Genomic DNA, 17,346 nt, shown 5'->3' with positions numbered 1-17,346 from the left:
TTCCTTGCCTCACTGGGTTATTGGGAGGATTAAGTGAATCATAACGCACTCAGCAGAGTGTCTGGGATATAGAAAATGCTATGTGTGTTTCCTACACATATTTTTTTTCATCATCAGTAAAGTGTGTAGTCACAGATTTTTCCTATACTTTAAATCACAGAAGAACTAGTCTATGAAAAGACACTCTCTTTGGCCCATCAGGTAATTTAAGTACTTTTGTAATTATGTGTTCGGTAACTATTTACCAAGCATTTCCATATGCCAATTCTTGCTTGTGTTAACGCCTTTCAGCAAGTGTCTTCCCTGGTCATTATATCTTAGAAACCTGCCTACTTCCTCTATTTCATCGAAAGCAGAAAGTATGTTCCCATCTATATGCTTCCTATTTCTAACCTGAGTCTACCTCTAGCAAACTGTTCCTTAGTACTTTACAAATGCTTCATAAAAGCCTTCTACTTTTGGTAGTAAAGAAAAATTTAGAAAATCACTCACTTAAAAAGTACCTAAGTTTATTCAAGACTGCTCATAAAAATTACAACAAAAAATAGAAAACATGTCAATTTTAAAAAAGCAAAGACACAATCCTCATACTTGTTCAGAAAGACTTTCTGGATCCTTATTGATGTGATAACTCTGAATAAAGCAGAAAACAGAACACAAAAATGACACACAGAATTAGTTTTAACAGTAATCATTAAAATAAAAGGATACCAATCATAACAGAAAAATCATGGTAGAAAATTAAAATGGAATGATACCTGATTGTTTGAAAATAGATACTACTTACTACACAAAATGCATCCTTCACTGTTTTGGATATAAGGTGTTATAGCAATCACAAGAATGTATATTTAACAAATCATTAAGTTTAAAAAAAATAAGCATCTATCATGTGCCAGGCACTGTGTCAATTTAATGCCACAAATAAATAACTAAACTTACTATTTTCTCATTCCTTCACTACTCTGAATTACCTTAAACAAGACAGAATTTCTGTGTTTCTTTATCTATTAAAATGAATAAGGAGAAACTTCTATCTAAAAACAGTAAAATTTCTAAACATTTCATAAGGCATATCAAAAAAATGTCAAAAGCAAGCATGTAGGTTGTGATTAGCAACAAAATTTATTCCTCTCTCCACGTAATAAAAGCTTACATAACATTTCAAGAGAATTGTAATACTTAATATTATCAACTAACTATCTGAGTAATCAAAGATGTTTCAATGATCAGAATTTCCCACCTACCTCTGAAAATGATGACTATACAGCTGTGTTGGAATACCAAGAATACGATCATATATAGCTGTAACTTCTCTCAGGTTTCCCTGCTCATTTTCCCAGTTTATATACATTTCCCACAGTCTGTCAGAACGGAAATCTGTTCCTGCAGCTAGAACAGCATGCTCAAAAGTTCTGAAAAATTAAATTACTCTTAAGTTATCTTTCCAAGACAAAATCACTTATAAAATATTTCTAAATTTAGAAAATAATGCTAACTTCAAAAATTATATTCAACTGTTTCCTATGCAAGTAGGGATTAAAGGGTAGACAGAATAACAGAAAGCATACAAGAGCTGCTTAAAAAGAGTGAGAAAACAAAGGGAACAGTTAAATGTACTTTATGTAATTTTATCACATAGAAAATTAAATACAAAATGTACACATTGCAAATAGGTAAGAGTAGACATTTAAGTATTTGTTAAATCTGAAATGTCTGTTGTATAGATTCATTTATGACAGAAGACAAAATTAAAACAAGTAGGAAGTTAAAGAGACGTAAATTTTATCTCAATTTAAGAATATTTTCACCAGGCGTGGTGGCTCGTGCCTGTAATAGCAGCACTTTGGGAGGCCAAGGAGGGAGGATCACCTGAGGTCAGGAGTTCAAGACCAGCCTGGCCAACATGGTGAAATCCCATCTCTTCAAAAACACAAAAATTAGCTAGACATGATGGCAGGTGCCTGTAATCCCAGCTATTTGGGAGGCTGAGGCAGGAGAATCGTTTGAACCTGGGAGGTGGAGGTTGCAGTGAGCCGAGATCGCGCCATTGTACTCCAGACTGGGCAACAGAGACCCCGTCTCAAAAAAAAAAAAAATATTTTCAAGCAAAAATAACTCTCCAACAAGCAATCTGGCTGCCTTGTAAGATAAGTATACAAAGGCCAGGCACAGTGGCTCACGCCTGTAATCCCAGCACTTTCGGAGGTCGAGGCAGGTAGATCACAAGGTCAGGAGTTTGAGACCAGGCTGGCCGGCATGGTGAAACCCCATGTCTACTAAAATACAAAAAATTAGCCAGGCATGGTGGCACATGCCTGTAGTCCCAGCTACTTGGGAGGCTGAGGCAGGAGAATTGCTTGAAGCCAGGCAGGCAGAGGTTGCAGTGAGCCGAGATTGCGCCACTGCGCTCCAGACCAGGTGACAGAGCGCAACACTGTTTCAAAAAAAAAAGGTATACGTATAGTTTAAACCTCTCAAAAGCCCCTCTCAATTCTAAAATTCTATCATTAAAATTTATCACAGGCTGGGCACAATGGCTCATGCCTATAATCCCAACTAATGAGGCCAGGAGTTTGAGGCTAGCCTTACCAACACAGCAAAACCCCATCTCTGCTAAAAATATAAAAATTAGCTGGACGTTGTGGTACACATCTGTAACCTGAGCTACTCAGGAGTCTGAGGCATGAGGATCACTTGAACCTGGGAGGCGGAGGTGACAGTGAGCTGAAATTGCACCACTCACCACTGCACTCTGGCCTGGATGACAGAGCAAGACTCTGTCTCCAAGGGGGAAAAAAAAAGGTTGTTAAAAAGTATTTTAAAATACCTAGTCATGTCAAGAGATTTCTGCAAGCAATTTTAATCACTAGATTTAATACTCCAATGAGATAAAGCTTTTAGATACATACTTTTAAGATAAGTATCTTAAAATCAAGAGAAATTTTTTAAAAGTATAAAATTACACTCCCTAAGTTAACCCACAATTTTAACACAATTTCAATAAAGCACTAAAAAATGTTGAGTGGAACAAGAAAAAATCAAATTCCACTATTCATCTAGTATACAAAAATGCAAAATGACTTTGTAAAAAGATAATGCAGCAGGCATTTTCCTGAAAGATAATATAAGAAACTAGGAAGCTACAGTAATTACAAGTTTGGCACTGGCCCGGTAACAGAAAAATGGATGAACAGTACAGAGCCAAGAAAACAAAAAGAGATCAATGTATGTGAATATTTGGTGTATGATATATAATAGGAAAATATAAAATATAAAATAAAAATGTCTATCTCATGACAGATAGAAATTAAAGTCAGATAAATGAATAAGCGAAAAACTACAGAAAAGTTAGAATACAGGATTTATATGTTTTTGGCAAAATAGGCACAAAACTCAGAAACCAGTAAGAATTAAAAGAGAAGCACATTAAGGAAAAAATAAAACTCCATATGATAAAAGACACCATAAAAAAAGTTAAAGACATACCAACATTGGAGGAAATGTTTAATATAGAGATAAACAATTGAAGAGCATGTGTGTATGTGTGTCTGTGTATGCATGCATGTGCATATTTGGTGTAAGGTTTCCTAAAGAATAAAATAGATGTTACTGTCCCTACAGTACCCCAAAAGATTCAGAAAAATAACCAGACACTGAAAAAAGTATAGAGAAAAGGGGAAGAAGACAAGAAGGTAATGAAATAAAGAGAGAACGTTTAGAAGAAGGTATACTTAATGAATGGTGAGAAATCTTCAACTTTCCCGCCCAGCTATAGGGACTTCAGAAGCTAGCTTTCCATTCCCCAGGTAAATAAAATTACCGTTCTCTAAAGAAACTGCTTGGCTCAGGAATAAGATATAAGGTTACTATTACTGGGAATCCACCAGCAAAAAAGAGTGGCCACATGATTACACTACTGTGAAACCCTATAGGCCAACTGACAATGTCCCATACAAAACACACAGTGCATCCATATAGGTTTTTTTTGTTTTTTTGAGACAGGGTCTCACTCTGTCACCCAGGTTGTAGTGCAATGTCACGATCTCAGCTAACTGCAACCTCCACCTTCCAGGTTCAAGCAATTCTCCTACCACAGCCTCCTGAGAAGCTGGGATTACAGACTCCTGCCACCATACCCAGCTAATTTTTTTATATTTTAAGTAGAGACAGGGTTTCACCATGTTGGCCAGGCTGGTCTCGAACTCCTGACCTCAAGTGATCCACTGTGCCTGGCTCATACAGCTTGTTAATATCTAATCTCTAATAGGAACAAAAATCCAGAGATCAGGTATCTCAGAGACGAAAATGAGTAAACAGAAAAATTTCAGAGGAAACAGTCTTGGGAACAGAGGAAAACCTCAACTATCCTTAGTATCGTCAAAGAAAACGAAAAGATACGCAGCCATGAAACAAGAACTGGAGAGTATAAAAAAAGGAACATGCAGAGAACAAGAAAGATTCTTGGATATTAAGAATCTGAGCCGGGCGCGGTGTCTCACAACTGTAATCTCAGCACTTTGGGAGGCCAAGACGGGCGGATCACGAGGTCAGAAGATTGAGATCATCCTGGCTAACACAGTGAAACCCCATCTCCACTAAAAGTACAAAAAATTAGCCGGGCGTGGTGGTAGGTGCCTGTAGTCCCAGCTACTCACGAGGCTGAGGCAGGAGAATGGGGTGAACCCAGGAGGTGGAGCTTGCAGTGAGCCGAGATTACGCCACTGCACTCCAGCCTGGGGGACAGGGATTCTGTCTCAAAAAAAAAGAATCTAATGGAAGATGTTAAAAATCCAATACAAGAGTCAAGGAAATACTTCAAAAAGCCAGACAGTCTAAGATATGAAAAATAGGAAGAAGAAAAGAAAAACTCAGTAATTAAAAGAAGTCCAATATCCAACTATTAAAAACAACAGAGAAAATCAAGGCAAGGAAATTGTCAAAATAAGAATATCCATCATAATAACATTTCTAAGAATAGAAGGACATTAGAATCTCAGATTGAAGACTCACCCAATCACCCAATAATCACAATAAGAAAAAGAAAATCCGTATCAAAGCTCATTTTTATAAAACTGCATTTACATCAGACTCAAAGAGAACATCCTAACAGCTTCCACGGAGGAAAAACATGTTACAGAAAGAGAATCTATTCTAGAAGAATGGTTTTGGACTTCTCAAAAGCAACAGCAGAAGCTATAAAGGAATAAATAACGCCTTCAAAGCTCTACAGAGAAAATAACTTTCAACTCCAAATTCTATAGCTTATCAAACCCGAAAATTATTTTTTTCATCCAAGCATCCTTTAACAAGAAGTTACAGAACACACTCTTCTAAAAGCTGGACATAAAATCAAGAGAGTGAGATCTAATAACAAACTCTCACAGAAGTGAAGTAAAGACATCTCCTAGAACCATGATGATACGAAAATCCCAAGACAACTCTTGTACAGCAGAACTAGAAGACCAGTCCAGATTATAGTAGAAAGGTTTCCAGGAGAGACAGCTCAAAGGAGAAGAAAAAAATGGGACTTACACATTTTTTAACAGGTCTGATTATATAGAAAGCTACATTTAAAGCCTTCTACAAAGCTGTTGGAGAATACGAAAAAACCTTAAATGTTTAAAGAAAATTAGACAAATGGGAAAAATGAGGGGCAGAGGAGGAGAAATTAAAAACCAAAAAGGTTATAAAAATGAAAGGGCAGTATGATGAAAAATATTTACAGGTTTTTGATCTTTTTTTTTTTTTTCTGAGACGGAGTCTTGCTCTGTCACCCAGGCTGGAGTGCAGTGGCACAATCTTGGCTCACTGCAATCTCCGCCTCCCAGGTTCAAGAGATTCTCTTGCCTCAGCCTCCCTAGTAGCTGGAACTACAGGCATGCGCCACCACGCCCAGCTAATGTTTATTTTTGAGACAAGGTCTCACTCTCTGTCACTCAGGCTACAGTACAGTGGTGCAATCACAGCTCACTGCAGCCTCAACCTCCTAGGCTCAAGCACTCCTCCCACCTCAGCCTCCCAAAGTGCTGAGATTACAGGTATAAGCCACTGTGCCCACCCTTATTTATGGATTTATAATGATTAAAAAAAAATACTGAAGCTGATTATTGAAACCTATCCTGTAGCTATATTGGAAAGGAATGGGAAAACAAAGTGTTTGAATTAAAACTCTCATTTACCGTAACAGATACTAATGTCTACAACTAACAGAGAAAGAAAGAAAGCATCATAGATTTACTGTTATACACGTGGTGGAAAATACTAGAAGAAAGAGCTAAAATATTTGAAGGGAGGTGGAGAGGGCACTTTTTGTTACGAGCAGTTTAACATTAGCTAACTTCTTAAGCAATACACACATGCTTTTTTTGAAAACCAAAAACAAATACATTAACAAACTACTGTAATCAAGAAAAAGATAATGTAATAGAAAACTTAGCAAACGATATCAACAGGTAATTTAAGAAATGGCTTATACAAGCATATGAGAAGATGGTAAACCAGGATGAGCAATCAAGATATACACAAATTAAAACAGAGATGCCACTGGAGGTAAAACAAACAAAAAATGTGGCACAGCTGTGGGAAAATGATTATTTTCATACACTGTGGGAGTTTAGAATTGATACCATTTTTGAAGGAACATGTGATAAAACTTAGCTATGTGTTCCCTTTAACAGAAGTTCCATTTCTAGTGCATTCTACAAAAATACTGACTTGTACAGAGATGTTCACTGTAGCACTGATTATTTCCTATATATAAGGATTTGGTGAAATACAGTAGAGTACTCTGGCTTATAAGTTACTTTTTATAAAGTATTATAAAATACTTTTTATAATGGTTAAAAAATATGGCAGGAAGAGATTCTCAAACTGTTTAAAAAAAAAGTCAAAGATCAATATGAAAACATACGCACAAATATGTACTTATACATACATCTGAAAGCACACACACCAAGCTATTAACCATGAGGAGTGGAACTGGGGACATAAGGGGTATGGAATGTAGGAGGGCTTTATTATCTGCATTTTCAAATCATAAAGCATAAGTTTATTATTTATGTATCTTTTTTTAACAATGGAATAGAAGTTAAACTTCCAGCTTAGCTTTCATGAGCTCTATTATCAACATGAGAATAATTATTTATATCATAAAATACATTTCAGTATCAATGTTCCACATACCCTCTTATTGTATTGTTTGTCTCAGGATCACCAGGGTCCAATGTTTCTTTTAAGAAGTTTATATAATGTATCCAAAGGTCAACACTAAGAGGTATTGCCTGAAGCCCCCGCCGATAAACCTAAGAAGAAAACAGCAAACTGTACTTCAAATATTTAATTATTTCTTAACAGAGAGGCAACACTGTGTTATCCGGTGAACCTTAGAAATACTAATTACTGGAATTTTGTTTAAATAATCTACCATTACCATTTGGGTGGAGGTTGGATAGAACATGGCAATGTTCTGATCCCCACGTGCAGAGTCTTGATCTTCAAAGCGCAGCAGTCCCTGCATTCTGACCGGGTTGTGTGGGCAGGCTTTGGGTTACAGACCATAGGGCACAGACCCATTAGAGCATCAATGACAGCGTCTGACCAAAAATGCAATAAGACGTAGCAAATGTGACTAGCAAACCAACTATATTGTTTGGAAAATGAGAAATAAATGTAAGTGAGAGAAAAGCCCTGCCCTACTTGTTAAGCTGCAGTGTAATACAGAGGCTTGCACTGCAAAGCTTGACAAACTGTAGAGGTTTAACGCACCTGCCAACAAAGAGAGAAAATATTAGCTACAAATGCCACAAGAGTGACAAATGCAAATAAATACCCTATAAAAATTGTTTGACCACAAATGGTAGGTACTGCCAGCCAAAAAAAAAAAAAAAATCTTTGTTTTGTTATTAATTGGCTTACAGTACCTATTGGAGATAAGTTTATTCAGTGATGTACGCACCTCATCTGATGGTTTAATGTTGTCGTGCCGCTTTTCAAGGTCCGCATACTTTTTCCAGTAACCATAGCAATATGGATAGTGTATGAAAAATCTGTCAAATGCTTTCCTGGCAGCCATCAAGTGATTCTGATAAAAATGAAACAGTATTTAAATATCGGGGAAATTTCTATCAAAAAAATATTTATTATTCCTTTCAAATATTATTATCTGAAAAAATAATAATAAATGGCAGGCTTAAAAACTCCACATGCAGGCTGCTCTGCTGACGGAGCAGCCCTTCTTTTATTCCTTGACTTTTTTTCTTCTAAATGCAACTGAAACAGAAGGAACTAATTTTGTCAACATTTTATTTCAGCAGTTTTACACACACACTTACACCTCAATTATTACAAAATATTAAGCTACTCTCTACAACATACAAAAGCTATAAGCCATTTTCAAAGCTAAAAATGTATCTACCTAATGTTATTCAACTTCATTTGAAAATTATGAGTTGATTTTAATCATAAGCTCTACTGTTTCATTAAAATTAACATGACTTGATTAATTTGTCCCTTCTGATACCATTTTAATAGTTACTAACCTCCTGTTCTACATATTGAAGCAAATATACCCAGCCTGTAAAATCCTGAGGATTATTTTCCACAGTTTTCCAAAATTTTTCATATTCTGGAGGGAAATTTGCTTCTGTTTCTGTCAGCGTTACTGGAAGGTCCACAGCACTTGCCATTTCACTTTCTTCTGTAGATGCATTCACATTGGGAGAGTCATCAGGTGACTGTTCCATTTCTGTAACATTCATAATCTCAGTACTGAAATCAGTAGGATGTTCTACCACTACCTCTGAACTATTGCCTGTGCTGCCATTACTAGAATTTCTGTATTCATCCATGTGAGAATTTTGCATATTGTCTTCAGTAAATGATCTGTGGAAACACAAAAAAGAGAAATATCTTCCAACTGCCAATAAAATTATTTGGTCTCAACAACACCTTTTAAAAAGCCCTAATTTGGCTATTAAAGAAATGTGATTCTTAATCCCCTACAAGTCAGAATCAGAAGGTTCATTAGTTTTTATATTATAAATAAAATTACAAATTCTTCACAAAAGTGCCATTTTGTTGTTGGTATCTGAATAAAAACCAAATAGCTATAGATTTGTTACCTCATTCATAAAACAAGTAAGTCGACTGCTACCTAACAAAGAAATACTATTTAAAATTCAATGTTTCAGATTTAGGTAAGAATCTGATTCGGTGCCTGAATGTTACCTTGCTATGAATCACTGGAAAATGGCATATCTTTAATAACTGTTCTGGAGGCTAAAAGTAAAACTGACAAAAATTCTGGTCATGGGTATAAACATTTCAAAAGGAAGCTCATTACTTGGCTCAGGATAAAGTTTTAGAAAGGATAAATTCATATTGCTTAAATACATCTATCTACTTATGAATTATAAATCCTGACAGCTAGGTTTCAAATTTATTATAGAAGATACAAATTATGGTTTTAAAAAATTAAAAAGTAATTTTTAAAGTGAATAAATGTTACTTAAAACACATTTAAGGGGCCAGGCATGGTGGCACACAGCTGTAGTCCCAGCTAATCAGGAGACACTGAATCACGAGGATCACTTGAACCCCGGAGTTCAAGGCAGCTGTAAGCACTGACCCTGCTACAGTACTCCAGCCTGGGCAACAGAGCACGGCCCTAACTCTAAAAAACATATGTGAGAAAGGCTTACAGTCTGGATAATAACTGCACAACATATCTAAAATTATGTCATATAATTTTTAAGGCTATAAGGTAACAGGGAATTACCCCTTTAAGGTAGTACCACATTATATTTTCATAATCACCTCAATCTCTTCCACTAATAGCCTGAATGGAAACCAAATCATTAAATTATAGGGCATGTCCATTTTTTTTAATGAGGAATTATTCTCTCTCTTTTTTTTTTTTTTTTGAGACGGAGTCTTGCTCTGCCGCCCAGGCTGGAGTGCAGTAGCCGGCTCTCAGCTCACTGCAAGCTCCGCCTCCCGGGTTCACGCCATTCTCCTGTCTCAGCCTCCCGAGTAGCTGGGACTACAGGCGCCCGCCTCGTCGCCCGGCTAGTTTTTTGTATTTTTTAGTAGAGACGGGGTTTCACCGTATTAGCCAGGATGGTCTCGATCTCCTGACCTCGTGATCCGCCCGTCTCGGCCTCCCAAAGTGCTGGGATTACAGGCTTGAGCCACCGCGCCCGGCCAGAGGAATTATTCTCAAAATTAAGCTGACCATAAAACTGACTTACTCTTAAAATATACTTAAATTTACTGCTTATATATTAATAGTAATTAAAAAGATGATTAAAACTTTAAAGACAATAATGCAAATGAAGAGATGCAAATGACCAATAAACATAGAAAAGAATTGTATCTTTACTAATAAAGACATAAATCAAAATAATGAGTGTACCAAATAGCAATTGTACATATTTTATACTATGGAAATAATCAGAAAAAAACATATCTGTTTAAGGGCATTCATTACCAGCACTGTTGTATAGCAAAAATGGAGGGTATATTAAGAAAAAGATTGCTTTGGCCATGCATGGAGGCTCACACCTGTAATCCCAGCACTTTGGGAGGCCGAGGAGGGTGGATCACCTGAGGTCGGGAGTTCGAGACCAGCCTGACCAACATGGAGAAACCCCGTCTGTACTAAAAATACAAAATTAGCTGGGCATGGTGGTGCACGCCTGTAATCCCAGCTACTCAGGAGGCTGAGGCAGGAGAATCTCTTGAACCTGGGAGGAGGAGGGTACACTGAGCCGAGATTGCACCATTGCACTCCAGCTTGGGTAACAAGAGCAAAACTCCATCTCAAAAGAAAAAAAGAAAAAGACTGCTTTAATAAATGGTATACTCGGCCAGGCACAATGGCTCATGACCATAATCCCAGCACTTTGGGAGGCTGAGGCAGGAGGACCACCTGAGGTCAGGAGTTCGAGACCAGCCTGTCCAACATGGTGAAACCCCATCTCTACTAAAAATACAAAAAATTATCAGGGTGTGGTGGCATGCGCCTGTACTTCCAGGTACTCAGGAGGCTGAGGCAGGAGTATCGCTTGAACCCGGGAGGCGGAGGTTGCAGTGAGCCAAGATCATGCCGCTGCACTCCAGCCTGGGCGATACAGTGAGATTCCGTCTCGAAAAAAAAAAATAAATAAATAAATCATACACTCATATAATGGAACAATAAGAATTAAAAGGGAAATATGTATATCTGTATTGATACAGAAAAATATCCGTTATATATTCATACATACATGCACTCACAGATTTGTAAGGATTTACACCAAATAAAATAAAATACAATAAAACTGACAGCTGGTGTTAACAGTTGTTCTCCACACAGAAGAGAGATGTGCCCTTTATTCTTTTTGCTTATCTGCAATTACTTAACTGAATGGGGGGAGAAGTTTTTTGTTATTATTTTTTTTAAATCAACTATATAATGACTGGATACATGTTGTTTTTTTTACAATTTTATGACCACCATACTTTAAAAATCTGGGTTTCACTACCGTCTACGCTAAAATTTGCAAATCTGGCTCCACACAAGTCAACCAGTAAGCTGTTTAAAACTAATATAGATTGCTTACCGACTACAATGATTCTGAGGTTTAGGGAAGGGCCAAGAAAGTTATACTTTACCAAGTTCTCTAAATGATTCAGAAAAATAGAAACTTATTTGTGGGTAAACTCTGAAGAGTGTAACTTTTGGATCAAAAAATAATATTAAATGTGGAAAGAGCTGATGATTTTTTGTTTTGTTTTGAGACAGAGTCTCGCTGTTACCCAGGCTGGAGTGCAGTGGTGTGACCTCAGCTCACTGTAGCCCTCGCCTCCCGAATTCAAGCAATTCTCCTGCCTCAGCCTCCTGAGTAGCTGTGACTACAGGCGCGCACCACCATGCCCAGCTAATTTTTGTATTTTTAGGAGAGACGAGGTTTCACCATGTTGGCCAGGATGGTCTTGATCTCCTGACCTCATGATCCACCTGCCTCCGCCTCCCAAAGCGCTGGGATTACAGGCATCAGTCACCGCACACGGCCGATGCTGACAATTTCTCTCTGGAAAAATTGCACTAGTCATCTGGCAGACACTTTTAGTCACCTACTGAATATCCCTTCTCACTATTTTAGTAATTTCCTTACTAATAAAAGACTGATTTCATTCAAAGCAACAATATACTTAATCTCATGTAAGTGACCATAAAACTGAAAAGAACATCTGCTGCAGAGCTCTGAGAAAGCTTCTGCTTTTTTTTGATAAAAAGGGACAATCACAACTAGTATGGTTCTTTCTTCTACCAATTTATTCTTATCTTGGATTTGACTATACCTGAAACAATTCATGTCTATGAAGTAGTCTATAAGGGATTGGCCAAGAATATTAAGAAATACCAGCGTGACATCATCAAGCTGCTAACAAAATGCCACCTTCCTATTGTGTGAGGAAATAAATTCCTATTTGTTTAAACTACTATCAATATACAAATTTTCTATTACTTTGAGACAAAATGAACAAAATGAATTCCTAACCGATTAAGCCATCAACAGTACAGGAGACTGTCCACTGCTTTATATCCCCGTCAACAATAGGTATTAGGTATCATTTGCTCATCTAATTTTTTTAACAAAGTAGCACTTCACTTTGATTTTCATTTCCTTAACTAGGAGTGAAGTAAAATTTTTATTTCTTTTTTTCATAAATGGATTTTCACATCTTTTGTCCGTATTTTCTGTTCATTACTAATTTTTTTCTTACTGGTTTGTATACGTTCTTCATAAACTAAGAAAGTCAGATCTTTGCAAAATACATTGTAAAATATTATTATGAGTTTGTCATGTTAGTTTTACATTTGGGGACGTGCGTCTATGTGTGACCCTTTAAAATTGTCACACAGATACAAAACCCAAATTTTAAAACACTTCCATCATTTCAAAATGTAGCATGGCCAGGCAAGGTGGCTCACGCCTATAATCCCAACACTCTGGGAAGCCAAGGTGGGTGGATCGCTTGAAGCCAGATGTTCCAGACCAGCCTGGGCAACAAAGTTGAAGGGGTGGCCTGCCCCTCCACACCTGTGGGCATTTCTCGTTAGGTGGAACGAGAGACTTGAGAAAAGAAATGAGACACAGAGACAAAGTATAGAGAAAGAAAAAGTGGGCCCAGGGGACCGGCACTCAGCATACAGAGGACCCACACCGGCACCGGTCTCTGAGTTCCCTTAGTATTTATTGATAATTATCTTTACCATTTAAAGATAAGGGAGTGGCAGGACAATAGGATCATGGGAGAAAATTAGCAGTAAGACATATGGATAAAGATCTCTGTGACTTGGGTAAGTTCAAAGGAAAATGCTGCGCCTTGATATGCATATGCAAACATCTCCATAAACCTCTTAGCAGCATTGCGCCAGCAAGTCTCACCAGCAAGTCCCACCTTATGCCCTAAGGCGGTTTTCTCCCATCTCAGTAAACAGAGCATACAATCGGGTCTCACACCGAGATGTTCCATTGCCCAGGGACGGGCAGGATTTTTAACCAGGAAGCTGCCTTCAGGCACTTGTTTAACAAAGACACATCCCACACAGCCCAAAATCCATTAAACCTTGAGTCACCACAGCACATGTCTCTTGCAAGGACAAGGTTGGGGGTAGGGTCACAGATTAACAGCATCTCAAATACAGAAAATGGAGTCTCTTATGTCTACTTCTTTCTATATAGACACAATAACAGGCTGATCTCTCTTTCTTTTCTCCACACAAAGTGAGATTCCATCACTACCAAAAAATGTAAAAAATAGCTGGTGCAGTGGTGTGTGCCTATAATCCTAGCTACTGAGGAGACTGGGATGGGAGAATCACTTGATCGCCTAGTAGTTCAAGGCTGCAGTGAGCTACAATCACACCACTGTACTCCAGCCTGGGAGACAGAGCAAGATTCTATTAAAAACAAGAAAAAAATAAAAAGAAAGACCAAACAGTATGAAACTATTTTGTTCCTAAGAAATAATAAATTTTAAATGTTAAAAGACCTTCTGAATCTGAATGCCATTGGAAGAATCAGCCATAATCAGGTAAATCTAGGGAATACACAAAAATATGAAAGGAAAAAATGGGACATGTGGGGATGGGGGAAGGAGACAATAAAATTTCAATGCCTGGCTGGGCACAGTGGCTCACGTCTGTAATCCCAGCACTTTGGGAGGCCGAGGCAGGCGGATCACGAGGTCAGGAGATCGAGACCATCCTGGCTAACACGGTGAAACCCTGTCTCTACTAAAAATACAAAAAATTAGCCAGGTGTGGTGGCGGGTGCCTGTAGTCCCAGCAACTCAGAAGGCTGAGGCAGGAGAATGGCGTGAACCCGGGAGGGGGAGCTTGCAGTGAGCTGAGATCACGCCACGTACTCCAGCCTGGGCCACAGAGTGAAACTCCGTCTCAAAAAAATGTCAATGCCTGATGGATTTCCAGCACTATATTACATTCCTTGTAGTGACGTATAAGTGTAAGTATAAGGTCCTTACTCACTAAGGTCTATTAACCAGGTAGAGAAAGAGCTAACACACAACACACACACACACACACACACACACACACACACACACAATTTGGGGATAAACTCTCAAATGAAACAAAGTGAAAGATTAGAAAAAAAATCATTTGAAAACGATAGCAATCTATAGATGAAAACCTCCGTGAGGCCGGGCGCGGTGGCTCAAGCCTGTAATCCCAGCACTTTGGGAGGCCGAGACGGGCGGATCACGAGGTCAGGAGATCGAGACCATCCTGGCTAACACGGTGAAACCCCGTCTCTACTAAAAACTACAAAAAACTAGCCGGGCGAGGTGGCGGCACCTGTAGTCCCAGCTACCTGGGAGGCTGAGGCAGGAGAATGGCGTGAACCCGGGAGGCGGAGCTTGCAGTGAGCTGAGATCTGGCCATAGCACTCCAGCCTGGGTGACAGAGCGAGACTCCGTCTCAAAAAAAAAAAAAAAAAAAGAAAACCTCCGTGAAATATAATTAACTTTGAAAAATCATGGAAAAATAGAAAAAGAATGGCAAACTATTCTAGAATATGGAACAACCCATTAAACACCTCTCCTAGACAGCAGACAAGGTAGAAATGATGACTGAAAAGATAAGAGACAGAATGACCAGAATGAAGAGGTTGGTATTGAGAAGTAGAAGGGTAAAAGCAGAGTAAGTAGCATGGAGCCATATTATGGACACAAGAATTTGAGAAGAAATTACACAAAAAGCAAATCTAGCCAATGCATAATAAAAGAGAATCCAAAGTATTAGACTATCAGAAAAAATAAGTTCCCTTCTAGTTGAATGAATGATTAATGTCATCAACTTTTCCAAGTTTAATCACTTCAGACTCTAGGAAAAGGCAAAGTAACTTGTAAATTTATTTTGCTCTTTTTCCCCCTTCCTTTAAAGAAAAAGATACGTTTGAAGATTAATTTTCCAAATGCAAATTAGTCACCAATTTTTCGTTTTATATTTCAGAGCTCAGTTTAAAAACAAAATACAAAAAAGACTGTAGGCTGATACCTTCTGAGTCATTAACTAGCTACCCTAATTTCATACTTAAGTGAGACAAGGGTTTCTTCTGGAATCAGCAAATTTACCACACCCCTGCATCTTCACAGCCTGTCAATTACTCCACACCCTGCAATCACAGTGTTGTAAAAAGATTTAAGAACATTAATCTTATGCTTATAGAGATCATTTTGATGATTACTTCATAAATCACAGAGCCAAAAGAATACACTAAAGTTATTTTTTAATGAGTTACTCCAACATATTATTTACATGTCAGTTATTACCAGTTTATTCTTAAAAACAACCAGTAACTTTCAACTAGCAACATAAAATGGGAAAGGGTACAGAATAGCTATCAAAATAAATAAATAAAATGGACCAGGTGTAGTGGCTCCTGTCTGTAATCTCAGCACTTTGGGAGACCAAGCAGGCAGATCACCCATGAGTTCCAGACCAGCCTGGGCAACATGGCAAAAACCATTCTCTACAAAAAATTCAAAAATTAGCCGGAGGCTGAAATGGGAGGATTGCTTGAGCCTGGGGAGTCAAGGCTGCAGTGAGTCGTGACTGTGCCACTGCACTCCAGCCTGGGTGACAGAGCCAGACCCTGCCTCAAAAAAAAGAAAGAAAGAAATCAAGTGTGATACTGACATAAAAACAGCCAAATAGACCAGTGGAATAGAGAACCCATAAATAAACTCCCTTGTCAAATGCCTCTCAACAAAGTGCTAAGACTGCTCAATGAGGAAGGGATTGTCTCTTCAAATGGTGCTTGGAAAACTGGATATCCAAGTGCAGAAGAATGAAGTCGGACCCTCGTCTTATACCACATGTAAAAATTAACTTAAAATGGAGTAAAGACCTAAATGTAAAACCTAAAACTATAAAACTCCTAGAAGTAAACGGAGGGAAAAGCTTAATGATACTGGATATGGCAGTGAACTCTTGGATAATGCCAAAAACACAGGCCAAGAAAAGCAAAAACAGACAAATAGGGCTACATCAAATTTAAAAGCTTTTATGCATCAAAGGACACAATCAGTGGAGTGAAAAGGCAACCTACAGAATGGGAGAAAATATTTGCATATCGTATCTCTAATAAGGGGCTAAGTAATCATCATTTCTCCACTGTATCAGTAATTTTCAAACTGTAGATTGCTTCAGACCAGTTTCTTGAACCTTTCTTCAGATGGAAAATAGAATAGAAAAAAAATTTAGCACAGTGCTTTGCATAGTAAAAGCATATTGTTTTATGACACTTTAAATGTAATACACATACATGTGTAATTCAGCTATTGAATACTGAGTTGACTGGCACACACAGACACTCATTATTTCTGAAGAATCAATGAAAGCATGTCATCTGCACTGCTATAACTTCAATTACTAGTTATTAATGATAATAAGAGATGCTATTTATTGAGCAAATATTTTGTTAAGTCCTACTTTCCTTTTTAAGGATGACAAAACCAAAATGCATTAAGGTTAAATAACTTGTCTAAATGTATACGAATCATAAGAAATAGAGCCAAGATTCAACCTCATCCTAACACCAAAACTCTTGCCTCTTCTCTACTAACTTGTACAGCTCAGACATTCTATTTCTGTTGAGTTTTGCTTTCCGTTTTTTCCAATTCCGCTCCTTTCAGCTTAGGAACCTTAGTATATGCAGTTTCTTCTACCTGAATGCCTCCTCATCCCTTTACCCGACACCACACTCTGACTCAGTGCCTTCAAACTAACTAAAGCCTAATCCTCTGGGCAAAGTTTGCTTTTTAATTTTTTTT

The 17,346-nt window shown here is 37.9% G+C and overlaps 1 protein-coding gene across 6 annotated transcripts in view; it reads right to left on the bottom strand.

Annotated features, from left to right (window-relative positions):
• Window positions 1-17,346, bottom strand: part of PRPF39 (pre-mRNA processing factor 39) — a 33,521-nt gene that overhangs the window by 11,677 nt on the left and 4,498 nt on the right. The window contains exons 2-6 of one of the 6 annotated variants that reach the window (XM_010389301.2): window positions 8,541-8,883; window positions 7,958-8,083; window positions 7,433-7,767; window positions 7,186-7,304; window positions 1,248-1,415 (exon numbers count right to left, since the gene is read on the bottom strand). In XM_010389301.2, coding sequence (XP_010387603.1) covers window positions 1,248-1,415; window positions 7,186-7,304; window positions 7,433-7,519 — 374 coding nt within the window. In that variant the 5' untranslated portion in view covers window positions 7,520-7,767; window positions 7,958-8,083; window positions 8,541-8,883. Of the gene's footprint in view, window positions 1-1,247; window positions 1,416-7,185; window positions 7,305-7,432; window positions 8,084-8,540; window positions 8,884-17,346 lie in introns of those variants that run through there. The other 5 variants (XM_030930051.1, XM_010389297.2, XM_030930050.1 and 2 more) reach the window with 5 other exon arrangements.

Source organism: Rhinopithecus roxellana, chromosome 5 (genome assembly GCF_007565055.1).
Source record: "Rhinopithecus roxellana isolate Shanxi Qingling chromosome 5, ASM756505v1, whole genome shotgun sequence".
Taxonomy (NCBI): Eukaryota; Metazoa; Chordata; class Mammalia; order Primates; family Cercopithecidae; genus Rhinopithecus; species Rhinopithecus roxellana.
Note: the sequence above shows the minus strand (reverse complement) of the source record. Positions and strands in the feature narration are given on the sequence as shown.